Source organism: Branchiostoma lanceolatum, chromosome 10 (assembly GCF_035083965.1).
Source record: "Branchiostoma lanceolatum isolate klBraLanc5 chromosome 10, klBraLanc5.hap2, whole genome shotgun sequence".
Lineage (NCBI taxonomy): Eukaryota > Metazoa > Chordata > Leptocardii > Amphioxiformes > Branchiostomatidae > Branchiostoma > Branchiostoma lanceolatum.
The window spans coordinates 866,734-892,805 of NC_089731.1; the positions used below are offsets into that span (position 1 = coordinate 866,734).

The 26,072-nt window shown below is 45.6% G+C and overlaps 2 protein-coding genes and 1 long non-coding RNA gene across 4 annotated transcripts; 2 read left to right on the top strand and 1 right to left on the bottom strand.

Annotated features, from left to right (window-relative positions):
• The first annotated feature begins 1,602 nt into the window (after positions 1-1,602).
• LOC136443383 (uncharacterized) lies at positions 1,603-2,405 on the top strand. Its single transcript, XR_010757138.1, has 3 exons — positions 1,603-1,748; positions 1,864-1,934; positions 2,322-2,405. It is a non-coding gene; the product is annotated as an uncharacterized lncRNA (long non-coding RNA).
• Positions 1,758-9,875, bottom strand: LOC136443382 (pejvakin-like). Of its 2 annotated transcripts, none has more exons than XM_066440604.1 (9): positions 9,651-9,875; positions 8,591-8,773; positions 8,286-8,448; positions 7,001-7,208; positions 6,418-6,536; positions 4,044-4,157; positions 3,573-3,639; positions 3,064-3,134; positions 1,758-2,715 (listed from the first exon to the last, which is right to left on the bottom strand). In XM_066440604.1, exons 1-9 carry the CDS (start codon positions 9,869-9,871, stop codon positions 2,500-2,502), a joined length of 1,362 nt encoding a protein of 453 aa, XP_066296701.1. In that variant the 5' UTR covers positions 9,872-9,875; the 3' UTR covers positions 1,758-2,499. The 2 variants fall into 2 exon arrangements, with proteins under 2 accessions (XP_066296701.1, XP_066296700.1); XM_066440603.1 differs by having other exon boundaries at positions 8,265-8,448.
• Positions 9,876-11,645: 1,770 nt separating this feature from the next.
• LOC136443669 (kelch-like protein 21) lies at positions 11,646-25,907 on the top strand. The gene is made up of 6 exons (XM_066440990.1): positions 11,646-11,761; positions 18,802-19,092; positions 20,071-20,598; positions 22,192-22,305; positions 22,716-22,878; positions 25,478-25,907. The coding sequence occupies exons 1-6, from the start codon at positions 11,729-11,731 to the stop codon at positions 25,750-25,752; spliced, it is 1,404 nt and encodes a 467-aa protein (XP_066297087.1). The 5' UTR covers positions 11,646-11,728; the 3' UTR covers positions 25,753-25,907.
• Positions 25,908-26,072: the final 165 nt, after the last annotated feature.

Below are 26,072 nucleotides of genomic sequence, written 5' to 3' on the forward strand. Positions count from 1 at the left end.
CTATCACAGTGTCAAGGGTCTTATTTGCTGAGATAATGAGTCTAAAATTTGGATAATTCTAAACTACAAAGTTCAGTCTTCAATCAAAGAACCTTATCGAGTCTTTTTAAGAGCATTAAACTTTAAAAATGCAAAGAAGCTGACTGAAATGATAAACAATATAGAATAGTGGAAGCTGAAGTTTTTTGCTTCAACTCCTTAATCAAAGAATAGTTTGAATTATGATGAAGAGGTTATTTTATGAGACTTCATTATCATTGCCATGATGATAAGTATTAGAGCACCACACACAGTATAATTCAAAGATCCGCATTAGTCATGATAATTGGCTTTGTTTATTAGCATTACCAGGCATGTTCTTCTCTAATGGACTTGTGGAAGATGGCCTTGCATGTTACATGTAACATCAATAGTGAGATAAGTCACCACTTACAGGTTCAAATCACCTAATCATATGGTTCCTTTTTACTTGCTTTGGTTAAGCAAAGAGATCTGAATCTATTTGATAGAACACCCTTGGTTTCAGTCTTTGTAATCTGTGTTCAATTTCAAATGTTGATTTCTAAAACAAATGAGAAACCTGAATCATGACATCAACAACAACAAAGGGATTGGTGGAATGTATATCAACTACATGTTTCCACAATATTTCAAGATCATAGCAGGATTTTTCCAGAAATAACAACAAAATCCATGAATATATTCTGTAACAAGCAACAACACACATTGATCATAATCTTTAAGACAATATAACAACAAAGATATCTAAGAACAATCACATTTAAAAATGTAATGCTAAAAAATCAAGACACTCTGAACATGGGTAAAACGTACATGTACTTAAGAATCATGCAGATACTTAAGGAAGACTTAAAGAAGAATCACAACTTAATTAATAGTGAGTTCATTAATACAAAAACTGTGTTACTAATTATAAGTTAGTATCATCAATTAGAGCTCAATATTCATTTTTCATAATAGGTGCACTGGTGCAAATAATCTAGAAATAGTGGTCCAAAGAAAAAGATTTGGGTGTGCAACATACAAAATAAAGTCCATTGTCAGCAAAACCCTACACAAATATCTAGATGTGCACTCACAGTCAACAAAAGGTGAACAGCTCCAATTTTGGTTGTGCAAAAAGACATATGCACCCATCCTACTCTGTATAACGTTACAATGTTACTGCTATTCAAAGTGGCTTACAAACGTCACATGCAAAGTTAGTAAAATTCAAGAAATGCTGTCCAGAACATTGCAGCCTTCCAGTCTCCATACAGGCTCTGACATCTTTGTGGAAATCATCAACTCCATAGGTAATATAAATCGATATGAAATCAACGTCCAAAAGTCACTGCAACTCGATACCAATCAATGAAATGTCATGTCATACTGTCTTACCACAGAGGTCATTAGAAATATGTAATGTTACAAACAATGAGGTATCTAGGAAGACAATCAAAATTTAAATCACAGATATCTTTGCTTCATGTTGATTTTATCTTTTAAACGAATAAAAATATAATAATGATAAAATAGAGAGAAAGATTTGCTCCTTCTCATAGTTAGACATTTATCAAAAGCTGAATGGTCCATTTCTCACCAATGCAAGCGACAAATTTCAATGCACTTTCTAGTCTGGCATACACGCTTACATAATCTTACACATACATTAACCTTCAGCACACTGAAGTAGCCGTTTAGCACCCAATTCCCTATTGGTTACAGAGTTAGGCAGCAGGGAGAGGGTTACACAATCTTACACATCATCATCATCTTACACATACATTAACCTTTAGCACACTGAAGTAGCCATTTGCCCCCTTAATTCCCTTAGTTACAGAGTTAGGCAGCAGGGAGAAGGTTAACAATGTACATTAGCTACATGTATACCAGCCATGTCAATCTTACATCACAGCAAAGACTCTAAAAAGGTACTTATTCTGCCTAGGGCTCAGCACTAATACGGTAAAGAGTATGGAAGTTAAAAGCACACCACTCCCAGTGAACTAGCTCCCTAATGTGTGTCCCAAGGGTTACTAAGATGGCGCTGCCCTATACACCAAAAGGTGTGGGAGGAATTAAACTAACACAGCCCAGCCCATCATAGCAAAGCTAAAAAAGGTACTTCATCTGCCTAGGGCTCAGCACTTACAGAGTGTGGAAGTTAAAAGCGCACCCCTACGAGTGAACTAGCTCCCTAATGTGTGTCTCAAGGAAACAGAGATGGGCGCTGCCCCATACACCAAAAGGTGTGGGAGGAATTAAAATAACACATCAAGCCTACAGCCCAGCCCACCATAGCAAAGACTCTAAAAAAGGTACTTATTCTGCCTAGCGCTCAGCACTTACGGTAAAAAGTATGAGTATGGAAGTTAAAAGCACACCACTACGAGTGAACTAGCACCCTAATGTTTGCCCCAAGGTCTATAGAAACAGAGTTGGGCGCTGCCCTATGCACCAAAAGCTGTTGGAAGGATTCAAACTAACACACCCAGCCTACAGCCCACCCCACAGCCCATACACAGCTTGTTGAGCAGCATACAGCATCTTGCCGTTGTCTTCCGTCACCAGAGACTTCTTAGACCCGACGTCTTGGATCCCGAAGTCCATGGCCTCGATGAAGTCCTGTCCGGGATTGTTGGACTTGACATACAGGATGCTGATGGCTGGGTCGTCTAAGGGCACGGGGTTTCCTGCGATACCCTGGGCAAGCTGTGGAGGGGCACATGTAACAGAGATATTAACATACAGGCTCTGGATTGTCCAGTGGAAAAGAGTTGCCTGCAATGCACTGCTGGTCTAGCTGTGAGGAGTAACATGCACATGTAACACAGATATTGACACAGAATGAGATTTAAACTGTTATTAACACTGATAGTAACATACAGGATACTGATGGCTCAACTATCTAGTGGGACAGGGTTGCCTGCAGTATTCAATACACACAAAATGTGTGTTCAGTGCAGTGATTCCTTGCAGAGAGAGCAAGATGATGAAAGTACTCTATGTGCCAGTACAAAAAAACAATCTGGTAAAAGGACTAAAAGCGCCCCCACTCACCACATGCAGAACTGCAGGAGCAAAGTTAGCGTTGCACTCCTTCAGGGCTAGACACTGTTCATCAGACAGCTCTGGAAAGTACGTAAGTGCATTTAGAAGACAAGTTATACCATAGAAAAGTAAACAGTTGTGATGTTGGAATATCTAAAATCAGTTTGAATGTCATCAAAACCGAAATCAAGAATTTCCCAAATTTAAACCATTTTCAGTACCAAGGACAGAGGAAACTTCAGTACCAAGGACAGAGGCAACTTCATTATCAAGGACAGAGATTGTCTAAGAAGCTAGCAACAAAATCATTCTTGATTCAAGCACATGTAATTGGCAAGTGATACTTGATTGTTTTTGTCACATCCTACAGGATAAGACTTATAAGAAAAACGAAATGGCACATATGTATTATTTCATTTTAAAGTGATGATTTTGTAACTAGATGAGAAATTTGAATTTTGCACGTATTGATAAGAAAACTAATATCAACCGATAGCGAGCGTATAGATGTTGCTTACCTACTAGTCCGTCAAACAGAGCATCCAGCGAGTGAATAAGAGCTTTGTCTTCATCCGTGAAGGGGGTCTGAAAGGAACAAGGATGGACAGACAATGTTGGTAAATTGGACGCAGAACCAAATATAACATAGATGTTGTTATATGTTACTCCCTATCTTAAGTAGAGATCATATCTTGATACATATCATTTTGACTTGACCTCTGACCTCTCATAGTACCTGATTTTAAGTTCACCTTATCTATTTTTTCTGTTCATCCAAATGTACATTTTGTATATGTTGCTGTAAATGTCAGTTGCTATATTTGCATATTGATATAAATCAATATAATATACACTATTATGCATAATGCAGATGTACACATACACTGGTGCTCAAGGCATTATTGAGAAGGCCTCGATAACACCTTTTTTCTCAATGAGGCGATCTTGAGGTGTCCAGTAGAATTAGGAGAGTTGACGTCACTACTTACATCCATTTGGAAGTCAATGGTGGACAGAAAGGCCAGCACAGCGGAAGGGTTGCTGCACTTGGACTTGAACTCAGTAAAGGGCTTCGGTTTTCTGCCGTCCACAACGTCATCCAGCTGGATTGGGCAAGATGTAAACGTGGTCAATAAATCTAGTGACTCATGGCTAGTTGCAACATGAAACAGTATATAGAAAAAGGATACAGACAGTGCAAGAGGACAATGGTGACGAGTAAAGTGTAGTATTCTTAGTACCAGTCAAACCTGATCGAGGAACCACCTGGCACAGGCAACCACCTGTCATAGGCAACCACCTGACATAGGCAACCACCTGTCATAGGCAACCGCCTGACATAGGCAACCGCCTGACATAGGCAACCACCTGACATAGGCAACCACCTGTCATAGGCAACCGCCTGACATAGGCAACCACCTGACATAGGCAACCACCTGATACAGGCAACCACCCGGTACGGGCAACCACCTGGCACATACAACCACCTGGCACAGACAACCACCTGGCATAGACAACCACCTGGCACAGGCAACCACCAGGCATAGGCAACCACCTGACATAGGCAACCACCAGACATAGGCAACCACCAGGCATAGGCAACCACCAGACATAGGCAACCACCAGACATAGGCAACCACCAGGCATAGGCAACCACCAGACATAGGCAACCACCAGGCATAGGCAACCACCAGGCACAGGCAACCACCTGACATAGGCAACCACCTGACATAGGCAACCACCAGACATAGGCAACCACCAGGCATAGGCAACCACCTGACATAGGCAACTGCCCGGGATAGGCAACCAGAGGGATTGGCTTCTCCTTCCAATACGGTGTCCTACTCACAGAACATAACTGACCACTACCTGTTACTTGCCCCAAAAAGCTACTTTTACCTTTTACCATCACAGTCAAAATTCACTAGCCCCCATGACTGACTTAGGAGTACTAGAAGTACTAGTAGGAATGAATTGCATGGAGTACACGCAGGCACAAGTCACCAAGAGCTAAACACCAAAAGAATACAATTTACTAGTAACTGAACCAAGCGAGACCTGCCACCAACAGACCACTTCTAGCAATGTAACAGACTTTTAACAAGGACAACAACAACAACAACAAAGAATTGTGCGAGGAACAATCGTGCAGTGTGTTTCAATGAGCTTGTTGTTTCATCTTTCTGGGAGTTTATTCTGTTGCAGGATATGTTGAATGTATGAGAAACCTGTATAGTGGTCATAATCATGTGGTTCTTTATTGCTCATAAGAATTGTTTTTTATTAATGATAAGTGTAGTACTTTACCTCAAATACAAATACTTGTATAGGGCAGTGTTTTCTTCTAATCTAATGGTAACCTTAACTGTACAATCAAGTCAGACTTCATATGGTTGGACAATCTGCTGGACTAAAGATTCTCCTTATTCAGTGAGTTAAATACAACTGTATGCTGCCATTGGTAAGAAATATCAAACATATCTGCAAGCCGTATGTACAATGTATGTAAGACTAAATGTTGATGGAATGAACTGCAAACTACAGGCAAACTAAGCTACACTAATCTAAGCTGAACTGAACTGAATGGAATTTAATCCCCTGAGCTTCACTAAACTTGCAATGCAGTACATTATCAATTACTCACTACTATATCACTGAACTACAACTAAATACAAGTTGAATAGATGATATGACATGAAATGGAATGAAATGGAATGAAATAAATACAACTGTTGTGCTTAAGCCACACCAATTTGATTTCTTGGTTCTCAAACATTTAGGGTAAAATTTCAGAAAGAGGATTAACACTGAAGACAAATGTCTTAGACAGAAATGTTGAATCTGATACGTTGTATCACTCCCTGAAACTGTGTGTACAAAGTACAGACTTTCCCCTCAGACCCTGTTTTCATGTTCATTTGATAAGTCTGAGAACCTAATCTCCAAGCAGATGTGGGGAAGCTAAATTGTTACATTTTCCTAGCGGCCATTTTCTGTGTCACACTGTCTCCTCAACTTCAGTTTGACACAGAATATGGCAGCAAGGAAAACGTAACAATTCAGCCTCCCCAAACATCTAGTGTTACAAGCAGTAGCGGTAAGGTAGTATTCAGTATTTGACTGTACTGCTGCAGGGGTCCCTGACACAGGGATGGGCAGCAATCGGCTGTTTTCAAACGGATCTGTCCAGCAGGTCTTCTTGAGTAGGTAGATTACTAGTATTATTATTATTCAGACTTGCAAGTCTGCCACGTAACATTTTCAATAAAGTTTCAAAAGTTTCAATGTTTCATTATGGGAACCAACAGATGAAATTGGTGTGGCCTTATAAATAAAACTGATGATTGAAGCTTAATTCTTTACCAGTTCCTCCACCAGCGGTATGTCAGCTGGGGCCTCCATGACCTTGAGGACAGCAGAGGTCACGCTGTTCCGCTTCTGTTCTGGCATGGACAGCAGAGGCTTCATGGTGTAGCCGAGCTCTGCGGAAAACAACAAAATGACCAACATTAATATATTACCCAGTCAAAAAAAGTAGGTTCACATGACTTTGTTTACTTGGCCTGTACAAAGAAATTGCTTATAAAGATAAAAGCTCACTGAATAGATAATCATCTCTACTAGTTCATATCACAGATGTGACAAACCAGACTTGCACGCTACCGGAAAGGGTTGTAATCCTTTGGCATTGTGCTTGATGAAAAGTGCTTAGGAAAGGACCCTCTTTATACAGTATAAAACATTAAGTCCAGTGGAAGATAACATAGCTAACTGGCTTACTTTTACCTACTTCCATTGGTTTGTATAGCACACACAAAGCAGGTTAAACGCAAATTTGAAATTCATCGGAACCCACCTGTATTTGGCGGAGCAGCCACCTGCACGACCCCAGGGCCAGATTTGGCAGCGAAACCAAACAAACAAATTAGAGTTGACTAGAACCCACCTGTATTTGGCGGAGAATCCGGCTGCACAACCCCTGCCCCTGGCTTGGTGGCGAACCCTCCGTTCCCGTCTCTCGTGTACTTCAGGTCGATGCCGCCATCTTCCTTCACTAGGATCTCGCACACGTTGTACGCCAGCGGGGTCGCCGGCGGCAGGTCAAACACCTTGTCAACCTCGTTGCTTATCTCTCCTTCTTCGTTAATGTTGGCCTGTGAAAAACAACAGAAACCGAATTATTACTGTAATTTTTGATTTATTAACTGTCACTTAATTGTAGCTGATTTAACGGTCACTAGTCAACAGCTAAACTTTCATCATCGCAAATATTTGATCACTAATATTTGAGACAGTAATGTTTGTTCCCATCGTTAGAATAAAATGCCGTGACCTACTCCATTCTCCCCAAACCGCTGTATTTTCCTGCTGCTATATTAAAGTGATTTACAGTATTTAGTAGAGAGAAAAACAAACATGTTTTTTTGATTTGGTATTCGAATCTTTGACAGCGGCGCACTCAGTGCACGCTAAGTGCATTCGAAATATTGTAGGGAAGCCTGATACAAGTAGAAGCCTGTGCGATAACCCACACTATCACTTGGTCCAGAACACCTGTATCAAACGTTATCGCAGCCAGGTATGACATAAAAGGAAATACAAAGCTGGCACTACATTACCCTGCATGTGGTACCCCCCAGACCCACCGTGGTACCCCCCAGACCCACCGTGGTACCCCCTAGACCCACCGTGGTACCCCCCAGACCCACCGTGGTGCCCCCCAGACCCACCGTGGTACCCCCCAGACCCACCGTGGAACCCCCCAGACCCACCGTGGTACCCCCCAGACCCACCGTGGTACCCCCCAGACCTACCGTGGTACCCCCCAGACCCACCGTGGTACCCCCCAGACCCACCGTGGTACCCCCCAGACCCACCGTGGTCCCCCCCAGACCCACCGTGGAACCCCCCAGACCCACCGTGGTACCCCCCAGACCCACCGTGGTACCCCCCAGACCCACCATGGTACCCCCCAGACCCACCGTGGTACCCCCCAGAGGGCCCAGACCCACCGTGGTACCCCCCAGACCCACCGTGGAACCCCCCAGACCCACCGTGGTACCCCCCCAGACCCACCGTGGTACCCCCCAGACCCACCGTGGTGCCCCCCAGACCCACTGTGGTGCCCCCCCTCCCCCCGGACCCACCGTGGTACCCCCCAGACCCACCGTGGTACCCCCCAGACCCACCGTGGTGCCCCCCAGACCCACCGTGGTACCCCCCAGACCCACCGTGGTGCCCAGCGCGATGGTGGCCTTCTGGTTCCCCTCCACGTCCTCCTCGGAGCTCAGCACTGAAGGGTTAATAGTGCAGGCTGTCCCCACGACAACGCACAGCACGTTACGGGGGTTCTGTCTCACCTCGTTCACAAAGTCATGACGAAAGTCGACAAATCTGTAAAAACATGACAGGTCACATGACTATGGAGATCATCACTGAAGGGTTAATGGATGGAGCTTAGCACTGATGTTTTCTTCTCATTTTTTTTCCTTTTTCATTTTTTGCCAAGACAGTTCTTTTACTTGTCTTAAGCTACCTTTTTTCCAGGGCCTGCATCAAAGTCGGCACGTCGACGTCACACTTGTTGACCTTGCCAAAGCTGGCCTTGATGGAGACCATGCCGGACCCACTCACATCCAGGTCAACCTCCTTCAGGATCTTAGAGCCGACCGAGCCCTTCACCGAGAAGTGAGACGTCTTGTTGTACTCAACTAGGGTCCTGGATAGAGAGGGAAACAACAGCAAGGTTTAGGCTTGTGTCAGATCAATTACATAAGCTTATGGCACCTTTAACTGTGGTTTAAACTTTAAGGTGAGGATTTAAAAGTAGATCATATCCATACAGTTTTCAAGGTATGCTTGGAGCCCAGAAAGACAAAAGGGAGATGTGGCTTTTCTGTATCCATGGCCAATTAACCATAATTAGGATAATTGTCTAGCAGCGATTAAGAGTAGTCTGCATAAATAGAAAAAAATGAGAAAATGCATGTGTGGTAAAAAGATAGATTATATCCACTTCGTCCAATTAACTGTCCAGGTTAACACTTAGACACTTAACGCTTACGTATTTTGCACCTACATAAGTCTTAACTTCTATAGACTTGACAACAAAACGTCAGCAAACTACCGGTATATGGTTGGAGCTGCATTAGTCTTTTGGAACGGACGTAAACTGGGGCTCCAGTGATTGAGGAGTTGCCCCGAGTTGGCAGTAGAACAACCTCATAGAAGAGGGCCTGCATGCCCCTTTTACGTAGAGCGTAATCGGCTGTTTTAATTTTACATAGAGCGTTGCCGACCACTCCATAACTTAGCGTAGAGCGTAGGGAGGCTTTTCTGAATTTAACGTAGAGCGTAGGGAGGCTTTTCTGAATTTAACGTAGAGCGTAGGGAGGCTTTTCTGAATTTAACGTATCTAGCGTAGGGAGGCTTTCTGAATTTAGCGTATTACATAGACGGCCCTCCGAATTTAGCATAGAGCGTTGTCGGGACCCCCCATGCAGGCCCTCATAGATGGGTACCTACTGGCTATACTTCAGATGAAGCTAGATTATACACAAAGATGTCTTAAGAAATATTCATATGTCTTAAGTTACCTGCAATCCACCTTCACGTCTATCTCCTCCGTCTTGGTGAGGATCTGGTGGATCTTGAAGGACGTTGGCAGGTACCTCGCACTCTGCCAAAACCACTTGGGGTTCTTCTTGACAGCGACGTGCAGCGGGCGGCACTTGTCGGCGGAGTTCAGGTCCGGCACGGGTAGGAGGGAGTCCTTCCCCACCGCCTTCACAAAACCAGACACAGCCGCCTCGAACATTTCTTCCTGTTTCATGGAAAATATCGTCATTAATGAGACACAACTAACTTGAGAGATGCACATGTAGACAAGAGATCTCTTGTGTGAGTCCTTCCCCCACCTCCTTTACAAACCCGGACACAGCCGCCTCGAGCATTTCCTCCTACATCCATGGGAAATATCATCATTGATAAGTCACAACTAACTTGAGAGATGCACATGTAGACAAGAGATCTCTTTTGTGAGTCCTTCCCAACTGCCTTCACAAACCCAGACACGGCCGCCTCAAACATTTCCTCCTACATCCGTGGGAAATATCATCAATAAGACACAACTAACTTGAGAGATGTACATGTAGACAGAGATCTCTTTTGTGAGTCCTTCCCAACTGCCTTCACGAACCCTGACACTGCGGCCTCAAACATCTCGTCCTGTTTCATGAAAAATATCATCATTAATAAGTCACAACTAACTTGAGAGATCTCTTTTGTGAGTCCTTCCCAACTGCCTTCACAAACCCAGACAATGCGGCCTCGAACATTTCCTTCTACATCCGTGGGAAATATCATCATTAATAAGTCACAACTAACTTGAGAGATGCACATGTAAACAAGAGATCTCTTTTCTAAGTCTTTCCCCCACCTCCTTTACAAACCCAGACACTGCGGCCTCGAAAATTTCTTCCTGTTTCATGGAAAATATCATCATCAATAAGTCACAACTAACTTGAGAGATGCACACGTAGACAAGAGATCTCTTTTGTGAGTCCTTCCCAACTGCCTTCACACACCTGGATACTGCTGCCTCAAACATCTCTTCCTGTTTTGTGGAAAATATTCACAGACACCATACAAATACTCATATGTCCCCTGCACCATCCCCCAGTGGAATGCCCTGCCTGGCACGGTTGTGACGGCTCCCACCGTTGAGTCTTACCGTGCCAGGCTGGAGGCCTGCCCGCCATAGCCCTTTGCCCCTGATGGGGCTTTATCCTGGGGGTATACCTGATGATGATATGACACAATTAACTATTCCAACTAAAAATGGAACCAAGAACTAGGGGATTCGTTTTAGAGTGAAAAATCGAGAGGTGTATCAAATCATCTCTTTTCTTCCGTCACAGATCCTAAGGTTTCATCGTGGAATAACTTAGCAGAGGAAGTCGTGGCAAATGTGAGCATATTCAAAGCGAGATTGGACAAACATACGGAATTCGAAAGAAATCCAGTCAACTTCAAGGCTCTGAGCAACTTTCACAAACGAGTAAATTATTAAGGAGAGGTCCAAATCAAACTAGAATAGAAACCGGAATGCCCACCCCGTAGATAAGAAATCCTCTACCGCTCTGTAACGTTACTTACGTGTGGAAAGGAGCCAAGAAAATCTCAGCCAAAACTTGAAACCAAGAACTGGACGTTCCTACGGAACCTTCTCCGTCTGTATCTTTGATTGAAGACGTGGGTGGGAGATAGAAAGCGAAAGTCCCGCCACCGCAAGAAAGTAAACAATACAGCTCGCTCACTGCGCCCCCACCCAAAGACAACAACCCGGAAGCGCGACCTAGTTTCCGTCAGTTAACCTATGACCTGCAGAAGTGCTCACTCTATCAACAGGGGTGTTCAAACTTATAAAATCATCACATTTCGTCGATATAACTTCTATCTGACCTAAAAACTGCCTTCATATATATTTTTAGAGATGATTAAGTATACTTGAAAAGAATAAAGATAAAGTAATTAAGGTTTTGATTGTAAAATAAAGGAAAATCGCCGTCCTGCAAATTATAGTGGTGGCGTCTGGGCATTAGGCATAATATTTTGATCCTGACGAGATCGAGAGACGACAGTTTGTGTTTTGATATTTCGGGCTCCTACCACCATGGCAGGAAGACTGAACCTACCAGCCTTGCACGTAAGGATTCAATTAACGTTCTTGTAGCTCTAGAGGGGGTGAAAAGTGGAGAAACTGTCTAGAATGGAGGCCTAGAGGGCGCGCGGTGGTCTTTGGGTGGGAGGGTTTGTGCTATGGGAGTGTTTCATTCGAGGAATTCCAGGGCTTAAGTGAACCAAGTGAGCTTCAAAACACGATCTGGACATCTTCCTGACAGTCGCCAGCCACACCCAACACCCGCAGTGTCTGACAGATACATCCGCGGTCAAGAAACTGTCACGATCTGTCCTCCTAGTATCTGCTTGGAGACTGTGAATCACGGGGCACCGCTAGCCTCCTTCGCCATCTAGGTGCGTCGTTTATTTTTGGCGGGTAGTACTCTCCAAGCAAAGGAATGGGTCCGGCTGGTTTTGACGTGTTTGTAGGCGTTTTTGTTGTGCTTTCTATTAATGTAGATAGTATTTTGTCCCGTTTTCGTCATGTCACCTTGTTGCTCTGAATGGGCTGCTAACGTTAGCTCAGACAGAAAGGGCGCGCGTTGTGACGCTTGATATTTATGGTACATGGTATAGCATTACTACGCGGACCGTTTGTCGCTCAGCATACATGCCATGAGAGGTTCGTCATAGCCAGGCACGCCTAAGGTAAAGACACAGGCACTCATCGCAAATACTTTCAACCTGCGCTTATAAGACTCTTATACTAGTCAATGTAAATCACTCTTTGTTGACGTCCTTGTCCTGAAATGCCTTGCTGCTTAACATTTCCCAACTACCGATGTCTAAGTTTTACTTGTAGCTACTTGTTTGTGCACGTAACTGACGTAACATACAATGACTATATTATATACTGTTGCCAAAACGTGCACATAGTGGACAGAATAATACAATGTTGTGATCATTCTAGGTAACTACAAACACAAGTGAGGTACCAGAGGACGCTATATTCAAGTCACCCTAAGAAAAAACCTTGCTGTCATACTGTCGTTTCCATTCTTGCAATAATAGACCATAGGTACAAAACTGCTCAATTGTAACAGCATTTCCTAAGGCCCCCCTCCCCACGCACACTCACAAACTACACGAGAGGGAATGCTGTTCCATCGATGCACATTAGTATTCATAGAAAATCAGTATGAACCTACATCAGAATGTAACATACCTGCAGCATTGCGACGTTCGGCAGTGCACAAAGAAGAAGGGAAAGTAAAAAGAGAAAGTTGCCACAGAACACCTGAAGAAACCCTCAGCTCATCGGCACCCACGATAGCAAGCTACTAATTCACTGTCTCAAGAAAGCCATAAATTACACCACGTGTGCAAACCACTTATTCAGAAGGGTGCTGATAAGAATCTAGCTAGAAGAACATTAACGTTTATGGCTTCGAGGTCAGTTTAAGAAAGTTGTAAATTTTATAAAGTTTTTTAAGGGTTTCACCAACAGTTTAAAATGTCCCTCAACGACTTATGCTAATAATAACCTGAACAGAGATTCACGTTCATGCAAACGATCCCATTTGCCGAGTTTGAAAGTTGCAAAGCCATTTATATAAACAACGACAGCCGGTCTTTGTGAGTCTTGCTATGGTTGGCCAGTTGCCAGTATGGAATCTGCAATATTAGCCGCACGATACGTGTACGACAGAAACAAGAGGGCATGCTAGTCGCAGTCATGGGTGCGTAGTACACGAGACAGCTGTCTTATGACGGAGAAAGCTATCCAGGTCTCGAAATACTGGGGGCATGTACACCGTGCACCCAAAACTGGAACTGTGTACGTAATTTTGAACTGTGGGTGCAGAAGTGCACCTAGATCGTTTTGTAGGCTATATGCCGACTAGGGTACTATCGTAAACATTGTACTGTTGTCAGTCTAGAAGACTAGGACTTAACTGTGCATGGTACAATTCATGTACAAGCCAAATACAAGTTAATATACAATAAGGCAGGTAAAGTTAAGGTAGCTAGTCCCATGGCCTTTTGGGGCCGTAGGGGCAGTTAGTTGTTAACCACTGTGTTTAGGGCAGTATTGGAAGGCGGAGCCCAATCCTCTCCTCCCACCGCCTTTTACCTCCCCAACCGAAGTCAGGTACCCATTTGTACCCAGGACCTAGAACTGGTCAGGTCAGTGTTTGCAATTGTTTTGCACAGACTAAGCATTTGATCACACCTTTATCAACCCCACTTGAGTATCGCGTGGTGTACATGTGTCATTTCAAGCACATTATCGCTAGTAAAGTCAACAGGACTATCTCGTACGGAATCTGAGGCAAACAAATCTTCGGCCGACGCTGGCCCACAAAACGGCAACGTAAAAATGTGGTGAGTTTTCAAGCTATTCCGCCAGGAGTCGCTCTTTAGGAAGCTTGAATGCACCGTTAGTTACAGTCGGTGTTCGGCACACTCTAATACAACTCTAAGCGTTGTCGGCAAGTTCGTTTTGAAGCAGAATTGGTCCTTTTAATCACACGTAGTTATTTATTGTCTTGAATGCGTGGTTGACAAATTATTTTAAATGCGAAATCGAATGCCAGATTGATGTCGTTGGTCGCAGCCTATAGTTTTTTTCCAGCCACCCCACGAATACAATGGAACAATCCAATGAACTCGTTCCAACCCCCCTCTCGAAGAACACGTCCATTGAAGGCCTTCCTTAATTTACCACTAACCGTCACCAGTCCTCCTGAATTTACCGTTACCAGCTGCAGGATCCCCCCATGTAGACCTTCCACTAAATATCCGACCCAGTTACCATTCCATGCGTGTATTCTCCCCGCGGCCCGGACATGCTGTTTACACCCACAGATCTCCGAGGCACGCCAGATATTTTCATGTAGCGGTTTCCCCTGTTTGTCTGTCCGAGTGTTTATTTGCCAGCTCCGTCCTGTAGAGAGTTCGGAGCGCCGGCGCAAGCCTGTGCCGTATGGTTGTACTCTCCAAGCAGAGGATGGGTTCCGGCAGGTTTTTGACGTGTTTTTAGGCGTTTTTTGTGTCCAGAGACAAAAAAAAGTAGAAAGGCCGACAAAAACGCCTAAAAACACGTCAAAAACCTGCCGAAACCCATCCTCTGTTTGGAGAGTATATAATATGCATGGACGAAAGAACGGCGGACAGAAACGTCCAAACGTCGGCGTCACAGTGTCGACGACTACTTCTCCAAGCAGAGGTTCGGCTTCGGCTGGTTTTCTGACGTGTTTTAGGCGGTTTTTGTCTGGCTTTCTACTTTGTCCCGTTTTCTTTATGTCTCCAAGCCATGGCATACAAAGTCAAAGCCCGACAAAAAACGCCTAAAAACAAGCCTGAAACAGGCGAAGCCGAACCTCTGCTTGGAGAGTAGTCGACGCCCTCCGACTGAACTTCTTGATCGCCAGTAGCCTCTACCAGGCTCCATAGGCCGCTGGAAAATAGTAGAAATTGGCCCAATAGACAGATAACATGCCAGAGAAGAATAGCCGACCCTTGAGTACAGTATGCGACCTAGGTCCAGTGACCTAAGGAGCCTGGTAGAGGCTAGATCATCAGTAGGTCGCCTAGTCTCGGTAACAGGTAACAGGAAGGGTAGCGAGTGTGTAAGGCCCGGTGGTAATGGTTTCTAGTCTCCAAGCAGACCTACGGGTTGCAAAGACCGTATCCAACTGGCAGAAGGAGTCTTTATGAAAAGACCATACTCAACTGGCAGATTCAACCGGCAGAGGGAGTTTTTTTATAAAAACTCCTTCTGGCAGTTGGATACGGTCTTTGCAACCCGTAGGTCTGCTTGGAGACTAAGTTGTTCGGCACCCAGGCTATATCGTGTCAGTTTTCGTTTGTTAATGTACGCCCATAACATTGAACGGGGCTCATGGACCTGCGAACATTAGCACCCTCTGAGATCGTACAATGATTAGAGACGACACACCAGCCGCACTGCTGCCGAGTGCCGACTTAACCACGCGAAATCTGATCCTGTAGGGAAGGCTTCTCTCCTGCCCTAAAAGGAAATCTCCCCGCGCAGGCCGTGTGATACACATCACGTAAACATCGCCAGGCAGCTTCAGGCCAGGCTTGCCACAGTTGCCAACCAAACTACTACTACGCGCTACCCGCCCTCCCTCAACTACAACTACAAGATTATGCCATGGTAAGGTCCTTGTTTGTGTGGTTGATGCTTAGTTTATCCAAGGACAATGTCCTTGGTTTATCTGTCCGTCGAGTTTTGTTTCTTGATATCGACTGCTGGTGCAGTGTTGTAGCAGGTGAGATACCTTCGCCCATCTTTGTTCAGACGAATACGTATGTCACATATATGTTTATATGTACATGAACTGTACTATGTGTCACAAGTAGTTCGTGGATATGATCCAGACTGTGTGTTGTTTAGAGTTTATGGCGTCCCGTTTGTTTGAAACGACCTCACTTGGTATTTGACAATCTGTGACGTGTATAAAACAACACCACGGCGTGTATGTATACACATGCTTTGGGGGCCAAAGGTCATGGAGGTAGTGAAACTAGGCTTGTCGTTTTGTTATGTCTTTTAGATATTTATTCAACCCTGAAAAAAGTCGCCTTCGGCCAAACGGTTGCTTTCCCTGGAAGTCGATAGGAAAAAATACAGAACAAATGTATACATCGAAATTACGCAATTTGCACAATTACGATTGATTATAAACTAACTTTAAATCCGTTACGTCATCGTCAATACGTCATTATCAATGCGTCATCAATCAATGTCCATATACGCTTCAGTATATCGGGTGATCAACTTTCCGCTCATCTGTTTGGAGATTGCGCAACAACAGTTGAGTGACAGGTCCATGTGCAGTTGTTGATTTCTGGAACAGTCTAGTCAGTACAGTGTCCTTGTGGCTACGCACCATGTGAAGCAGACAAACAAAATACATTTGGTACCTCAAAATGTCGCCACACTGAATGATACATGACATGGCAATCTTGCTACATGCTGTAACATAATTGGATATTTTGTAGTATCCACATTTACAACACGACTCGTAATGAAGTAGGCAATGAAATAAAAGTACATTTTACAAAACGTTTATTCTGTTCTTTTGGTCTTCTTCTACTTGAGTCACCTCTTCTACGCATGTCAGAGTTTTGGTATAAAACCCAGTTCTACCAGATCCTTCTTTAGTCACTGACGAAATATAGCGGATGCTATCTGAAACGTCTGACTGTTTCAAAATCTTATCCAGTTGCTTGAGTAATTATTTTTGGCGTATCTTATTACCTGGATGTCTAACCTTCATCAACGTATCTTCTACGCATGCACTTCCCCACACCCGTACGTACTTCGCACAGGGTCCGCCAGTAGGAGGTGTAATAAAACTCCTCTAGGTCTCTTGCTTGGGTAAGGAAGGACAGACTGTTACATGTAGCCTCTACCAGGCTCCAGAGGCGGCTGGAAAGAGTAGAAACTGGCATGGCCAAATAGACAGAAAAACATGCAAGAGGAGTTAGTCTGCTATAGTGGTACGGTTTGCCCGTAGATGGCATATTGGACCCTCTCTCCGCAGCCAACTCCCTTGGCATACTATTCACTCTATTAGGCCAATTTCTACTATATTTTCCAGCCATCCTACGGGGCCTGGTAGAGGCTATGATACATGTAGATTGTTAGTTCTTCGTCGCAGTCACAACCACTCCCGTACACACAGTCTGGAACGTTCCATTCACCAGACTCATTCACAAACATTTCTCGCCCTCTGCTGAGAAGAGAGGTTGGGCGCGACCCTCTTCAAACAGACGCAACGCCTCTTCTCCCCTCCCCGTGAACCCAACCTCGCAACCCACTGACGTAATGCGCGCCATTTATAGGCAAACACATGCATTGCGTAGTAGTAAGTTCAATCAGTCGTTCACAAGCATCGAGAGAGTGTTGCCACTGTGGACTTGCGAAGCCGAGTCTTGTTTGGTCTATAAACCGACTGTTCGTGTGACATTTTTTTCTTCCAAAGTCACCAAGGGAGAGTTCATGTAATCACTTTCATGACCAGACGGCACTCCTAACCTTTACGTCTTTCCAAGAGTTCACTTCTAAGAAACATGAAGAGGAAGTGTTTACTTGTCACACCCAGATGAGCCCAAACAGGTTCGTGTGTGCTCAGTGCGCAGTGACGCGTGGCTATATTTGGCAGCAGACGCGCTCTATATGTGACCCTTCCCCAACTTACATCACACCAACACCAGATGACTCGCTATATATAGATCCCCCAAGGCTACATTACCCCAGTACTGCGCGCTGCTTGTGCAAAGAGCCGTACAACACGCACTCCCAAGCGGCTATTTACGCTTCGAGATAAGAAAATCTCCGTCTCTGTTCCTCAAGAATGGAACCCGGTTACAAAATCACCGTCTCCCTCCCTCAGGGATCGAACTAGGTTACAAACTCTCCGTCTCTCTTCCTCAGGAGTCGAACCAGGTTACAAACTCTCCGTCTCTCTCCCTCAGGAGTCGAACCAGGTTACAAACCCTCCGTCTCTCTCCCTCAGGAGTCGAACTAGGTTACAAACTCTCCGTCTCTCTTCCTCAGGAGTCGAACCAGGTTACAAACTCTCCGTCTCTCTCCCTCAGGAGTCGAACCAGGTTACAAACTCTCCGTCTCTCTCCCTCAGGAGTCGAACTAGGTTACAAACTCTCCGTCTCTCTTCCTCAGGAGTCGAACCAGGTTACAAACTCTCCGTCTCTCTCCCTCAGGAGTCGAACCAGGTTACAAACTCTCCGTCTCTCTCCCTCAGGAGTCGAACCAGGTTACAAACTCTCCGTCTCTCTTCCTCAGGAGTCGAACCAGGTTACAAACTCTCCGTCTCTCTCCCTCGGGAGTCGAACCCGGTTACAAAATCGCCGCCTCCCTCCCTCAGGGATCGAGCCAGGTTACAAACTCTCCGTATCCCTCCCTCAGGAGTCGAACCAGGTTACAAACTCTCCGTCTCTCTCCCTCAGGAGTCGAACCAGGTTACAAACTCTCCGTCTCTCTCCCTCGGGAGTCGAACCCGGTTACAAAATCGCCGCCTCCCTCCCTCAGGGATCGAGCCAGGTTACAAACTCTCCGTCTGTCTCCCTCAGGACTCGAACTCGGGACCGATGCAGCCCCCGCAGGGTTCACCGCTGTTCTCTGCCGGAAGGCGGCGGCGCAGGATCCTCTCCGACTCCGTAGAGCTCCCGTTCTGTGACTCGTTCCACGCCAGTAACGTGCTGCGGGGCCTGTGGGAGATCCGCTCCGAGGCCAAGTTCTGCGACCTGACGCTGGCCGTGGGCGCCAAGGAGTTCTGCTGCCATCGGAACGTCCTGGCCGCCGCCAGCAGCTACTTCCGCGCCATGTTCCTCACCGACCTGCGGGAGAGCAAGCAGGACAAGGTGCGTCTGTTTGTTTGTTAATGTTGTTTTTATGACTATTATCCAACAAAGGAAATGTGCAAACACAGCTAACATTAGCATCATCTCTAGAAATTGACAATTAAAACTGACAAACACAAATACAAGTACAATAATAAATCATAACAAATGACAAACCAGTAAAGTTATCAATACTATTACAGTAAAATCCAGCTATTTGCATTGCTGTTAATAGCATATTTCGGGGATTTGCATAAAATTCTGAAAACCCAAACCATTTTCCATTCACGCCATTATAAATTAAATGGCATAATTGCATTAGCCATTTTTGCATACTCATGCTATTTGCATAAAATAATGCTAATTATTCCCTGCTAGGGATTCTAACTCAGAACTTAAAGATTCTAAGTCAACAACCCTAACCACAAGATCACTTAACCACCTTTCAGGTTATCCTAAAAGAGGTGTTCCCGAACATCATGCAGCTTCTAATCGACTACGCCTACACGGGGAGGGTCCTCATCACTTCAGCCGAGTCCCTGCAAGGGATTCCATCCCAGAACCTTAAGTTAACCACAATTACTACCTTTCTACCTTTCAGATCAGCAGTCCTCATCATTTGAGTCCAGTCCATGCAAGGGATTTTATATTCTAAATCCCTAACTACCTTTCCACCTTTCAGATCGTCCTAAAAGAGGTGTCCCCGAACATCATGCAGCTTCTAATCGACTACGCCTACACCGGGAGAGTCCTCATCATTTGAGTCGAGTCCATGCAAGGGATTCGAACCCAGAAGATTTTAAGTCCTTAATTGTTAACCACAATTACTACCTTTCCACCTTTCAGATCGTCCTAAAAGAGGTGTCCCCGAACATCATGCAGCTTCTAATCGACTACGCCTACACCGGGAGAGTCCTCATCATTTGAGTCCAGTCCATGCAAGGGATTCGAACCCAGACTTTTATATTCTAAATCCCTAACTACCTTTCCACCTTTCAGATCGTCCTAAAAGAGGTGTCCCCGAACATCATGCAGCTGCTGATCGACTACGCCTACACCGGGAGGGTCCTCATCACCGAGCAGAACGTGGAGGCTCTCCTCCCCGCGGCTAACCTGTTCCAGTTCCCGGCGGTGCGCGACGCCTGCTGCCAGTTCCTGGAGCGACAGCTCGACCCCACCAACTGCATCGGCATCCACAAGTTCGCCGAGACGCACCACTGCAAGGAGCTGGCGGAGACGTCCAAGGCGTTCGTCTTGGATCACTTCTTAGACGTCTGCCAGAGTAGGGAGTTCCTCGCGCTTGATAAGAAGTTCGTGGTGGACTACATCTCTAGCGCGAACCTGCGCGTGATGAAGGAACGCGTGTACGAGGCGGTGATGTCGTGGGTGAAGCACAGCGTGCAGCGGCGGGCGCCGGCGCTGCCTGAACTGCTGGGGCACGTCAAGCTACCTTTCATCGCGCAACACTACTTCGTGACCAAGATAGAGACTGAACCGCTCATTGTCAACTCACCAAGGTGCATCAAGGTAGGTACATGGAACATTCTTAATGACGAAATAAGCTTGACACTGTACTGTTGTCTCTCCGCAATTATTAATATGTGTCTTGAACCTTCATCGCGCAACAAAAGTTTGTGACAAATATCGACACTGAACCGCTTATTGTCAACTCACCAAGGTGCATCAAGGTGGGTACATGGAACATTGTTTAAGCGAAATAAGGTTGCCACGCCTTCTTGTTATGTTGTTTCTCCACAAGTGTATGTGTCTTGACCCTTCATCGCGCAACACTAGTTTGTTACCAAAATCGAGACTGAACCGCTCATTGTTAACTCACCAAGGTGCATCAAGGTAGGTGTCCGGAGTAGGTGTCTAGGGTAGGGTAGGCCTCGAGTGACTAAAACTTTCAAGTAGATTCTTTAAGAAGTAGAGTTTCTACTTCGTGTTGCGTAGTTTCATTATTTTGTTGTGTTTAAGAAGACAAAAACTGCCACGTCCTCTTGCTGTGTTGTTTCTGGACAATTGTCTGCAGTCGAAACCATTGATGGTGTCTTGAAGCTACTTTTCATCTTCGTTTTATGTTGTTTATTCACAATTGCAGTCGAAAAGACTGATGTTGTCTTAAACTTTCAAGCGGATTATTTCACGAGGAAACAATTGTCACGTCCTCTTGTTATTTTTTCTTCAAAATTGCCTCCAGTTGAGACGACCTATAGTGCTAGAATTATAGTGGGTATATTAAGATAGATGTCTAGAACTTTCAAGCAGATTCTCGAACAAGGAAAATTGTATCGCCGTCTTGTTGTGTTGTTTCTACACAATTGGCTGCAGTCAAAATGACCAGATAGTCCTAGAACCGTAGTGGCAGGGATATACAGGGAAAGGGCACTGGCCTGCTGCTTATATGGGTCAATCGATTCACAGAAATAGCATCGGGGTTGTACCTCAATGGCAGCATTCATATTCGGTATAAGTCCAGCTGTGATCGTTAACTATCGATGTCGTGACATATTTGGTATGTCTAGAACATAGTTTCTTGCAAACGGTCAGCAGAGAGGAGAAGTATATCTCGGCAACCACACAAAGATTGTCCTCAGTGTTCCAGAAAGATTAGTAATTGCGATTTTGTTACGAATAAATATAATAGATATAAACCAACAAGTAGCTACTTCCCGTCGCTAGGTGTCGCTGTTGCGAGAAGAATGCGGTCCCATGCGTGAATTAACGCGCCGGCACCCCCCCCCCCCTTATCCTTATTTATGACTGGAGTATAGTATCCATGGATTTACCGACTAGATTAGACTATGTTTCTTGGCTGTCTTTTTATAGGATAACAATGCTCTTTCAAAAGACACTCCAGAAATATAATAGTCTCATCTAGAGGGATAATACGGTTTTTATGTCAGTGCAATTCAATCTCTACCAATGAATAAGATCCGTATGTTATCCAGTTGTAGAGATTGAATTGTACTCATATATTGTAATACTTGGATGTCTAACCTTTATTAACGTAGTAGACTCTTAGTACAAAACGAAAGTGCTTATGCCTAGCCGCCGTTTCGATGGATGTCTGTCACCTTCCTCATGCCAATACTGACTGGTTCTACGTCGCGTTTGCAGGTTCTTCAGTACACCAGAAACTACCACATCTTCAACAACGACCCGAACAGCCGACCAAAGTTCTTCATGAAGCCGGGGAGGGGGAGGGAAGGGACCAAACAGGAAGTGCAGGAGGTGAGACTGGGTTTTTTTTCATCAGCGGTAACACCCCCATCTAACTCATTTCACCTGAAAATCATGGCATGGTTTCGATGTGTTCTTAACGCAGGATAGGATTTGAACAACGCCATTTTGGTAGAAAGTTTGTGAAGATTATGTGCCATATGACTGGCCATTGGTTATGGTGCAGTATTGTATAGTTGGGTACTTAAGCCACGATTTTCACGTCGGCTACAGGCATTAAACTTGAAATGATCGAGCTCTTCATCATTTATCTTCGTATAACGTAATATCTGAATGCAATGGTGCGTTAAAAAGTGCGAAAGCTGGTTTGGGAACCTAGCATTGCTAAGAATCTTAAGTAAGTTCAAATTAAGCACTGCGGCTATATAGAAATTCACCGTTCTTATCCTTGTTTCCCCCAGGTAATGTTAGTAGTCGGTGGCTGTGACGGCTTCTTCCACTACATCTCCAACGTGGACATGTTCGACCCGGAAAACCACATGTGGAGCCCTCTGGCGGAGCTGCCGGACGCCGAGAAACGGGACCTGTCCGTGGTGTCTCTGGGCACGGAGGTCTACGTCACAGGTAATGACGTCACTCAGTTTACAGGGGCGTGTATGGGGAGTGGGTGATTCCGTCTGAACATATATAAAACCACATGTGGAGCCCTCTGGCGGAGCTGCCTGACGCCGAGAAGCGCGACCTGTCAGTGGTGTCACTGGGCACGGAGGTTTACGTCACAGGTAATGACGTCACTCTGTGTACGGGGGGGTGTATGGGGAGTGGGTGATTCCGTCTGAACATATATAAAACCACATGTGGAGCCCGCTGGCGGAGCTGCCTGACGCCGAGAAACGCGACCTGTCAGTGGTGTCACTGGGCACGGAGGTCTACGTCACAGGTAATGACGTCACTCAGTTTACAGGGGCGTGTATGGGGAGTGGGTGATTCCGTCTGAACATATATAAAACCACATGTGGAGCCCGCTGGCGGAGCTGCCTGACGCCGAGAAACGCGACCTGTCAGTGGTGTCACTGGGCACGGAGGTCTACGTCACAGGTAATGACGTCACTCTGTGTACGGGGGGGTGTATGGGGAGTGGGTGATTCCGTCTGAACATATATAAAACCACATGTGGAGCCCGCTGGCGGAGCTGCCTGACGCCGAGAAACGCGACCTGTCAGTGGTGTCACTGGGCACGGAGGTTTACGTCACAGGTAATGACGTCACTCTGTGTACGGGGGGGTGTATGGGGAGTGGGTGATTCCGTCTGAACATATATAAAACCACATGTGGAGCCCGCTGGCGGAGCTGCCTGACGCCGAGAAACGCGACCTGTCAGTGGTGTCACTGGGCACGGAGGTTTACGTCACAGGTAATGACGTCACTCTGTGTACGGGGGGTGTATGGGGAGTGGGTGATTCCGTCTGAACATATATAAAACCACATGTGGAGCCCTTTGGCGGAGCTGCCTGACGCCGAGAAACGCGACCTGTCCGTGGTGTCACTGGGCACGGAGGTCTACGTCACAGGTAAGGACGTCACTCAGGTTATGGGGGGGGGTGTATGTGGGGTTTTTTATTACGCGTGGACATGTTCGACCCGGAAAACCACATATGGAGCCCGCTGGCGGAGCCGCCGGACGCCGAGAAACGGGACCTGTCCGTGGTGTCACTGGGCACGGAGGTCTACGTCACAGGTAAGGACGTCACTCAGGGTATGGTGTGTGAATGGGGGGTTCTTATTACGCGTGGACATGTTCGACCCGGAAAACCACATGTGGAAGCCGCTGGCGGAGCTGCCGGGTACCGGTGTGATAAAACTGGTGTGATACGCTTTAAAAAGTGGTTTAGTGGTTATATATGCGATGCAAGGGTTATATATATATGGGCGACTGAAGTCGAGGTCCTCATCGACAACGATGGACGAACATCATGCGATGAAAGAAACAAACATCAACCATCACTCACTCAGTTGGTCTGCCCCGGTTAACCCCCATCCGCACCCCTTCAGCTGCCCGATGACTGGATCTGACATCTGATGTATGTAATGGGCGTTATCTCTGTATGGGGACGTCCAGATAGACAGGAAAGTTTGACGTTCTTATCTTGCCCAGAAGAGAACTGTGTCAGCTGCCTTTGATTATAAACAGAGAGCTGCTTAGCTCTACGTTCGCTTCACACCCTCTCCAAGCAGAGGTTGAAGGTTTATTCGTTACCAGGCTACCTCTTCTGTCCAATAATTCGTCCTATTTGGTCAATTTCTGTTACTTTTCCAGCAGCCCAAGATGTCCCGTAGAGACTATGGCGAAGACATAGGGAAACATTGATGAAGGTTAGGCGTCCAGGTAATAGGGATTCGCCAAAAAGCAACTGGATATGATCTTTTTTGGCGTATGAAAGGAAAGAGCTTTCGGGCGACGAGGCCGCTGTTTATTTTCCCAGCTTAAAGACGGTTTTGCCAGTGCTGTGTCATTGTTGTGCATGTGTTCTCAGGAGGTTCTGACGGAAAGAACGTGTTTCCTGCACTTGGCGGTACAGTCACACTTTACTCCAGCTTAATACTCGTAAAAAAGAAACTGGTGTTCAGTACTATAGGAAAAGTATGAAAGTAAAGGTCATGAAAATAACCACGCCAAGCATTGTTGTGTTTTCATGTGGGTCTGACGAAAAGAACATGTTTCCATACACTTGGCGCTACAGTCACACTTTACTCCACCTTGGTACAAAGAAACTATATCGAGTTCAGAAACGAATATAACCATCGCTTTGTTGTGTTCCCATGCGAATCTGACGGCAAGAACGTGTTTCCCGACACCTGGCGCTACAGTCACACTTTGCTCCACCTTGGCACCTATACAAAAGAAACTATATCGAGTTCAGAAACGAGTATAACCATCGCTTTGTTGTGTTCCCATGCGAATCTGACGGCAAGAACGTGTTCCCCGACACCTGGCGCTACAGTCACTCTTTGCTACACCTTGTCACCTGTACAAAGAAACTATATTGAGCTCAGAAACGAATATAACCATCGCTTTGTTGTGTTCCCAGGCGGATCTGACGGCAAGAACGTGTTCCCCGACACCTGGCGCTACAGTCACACTTTGCTCCACCTTGGCACCTGTACAAAAGAAACTATATCGAGCTCAGAAACGAATATAACCATCGCTTTGTTGTGTTCCCAGGCGGATCTGACGGGAAGAACGTGTTCCCCGACACCTGGCGCTACAGCTCGCAGTTTGACGAGTGGGTAAAGGTGGCGCCGATGCTGACGGCGCGACATCGGCACGGCACGGCGGTGCTCGGCGGGCACATCTACGCTGTAGGCGGGCACGACGAGGCCGCCGCGCTCTCAGATGTCGAAAGGTTTGTTGCTTTATTTGTTTGTTTGTTTGTGGCTTTATCTATTCATTCATCTACGCTGTCGTTGGGCATAATGACACCTCCTCCTATAAGATAACAAGAAGTCGGTAAAAGCCATAGAAATAAAGGTAATAAAAAGGTTTAACTTCTCCCCTTCGTCCAAACATTCATTACAAACACCTTCACATTTGTAAGAGTGAAACTTTCAGGTCTTCCACCCATGGATAAATGAAGTAGGACACAGTACAGGAAAGTAGATTAAAAACAAAGTTTATTGATGAGGATTGGAATCTCGTTTTAGTGATAAACATCTCTATCCTCCGTGTTTTTACAGATACGACCCGTTCTCTAACGAGTGGCACGGGGCTCCCCCGATACCCAAGGCCATGAAAGACTTCACCCTCTCTGCTGTTCATT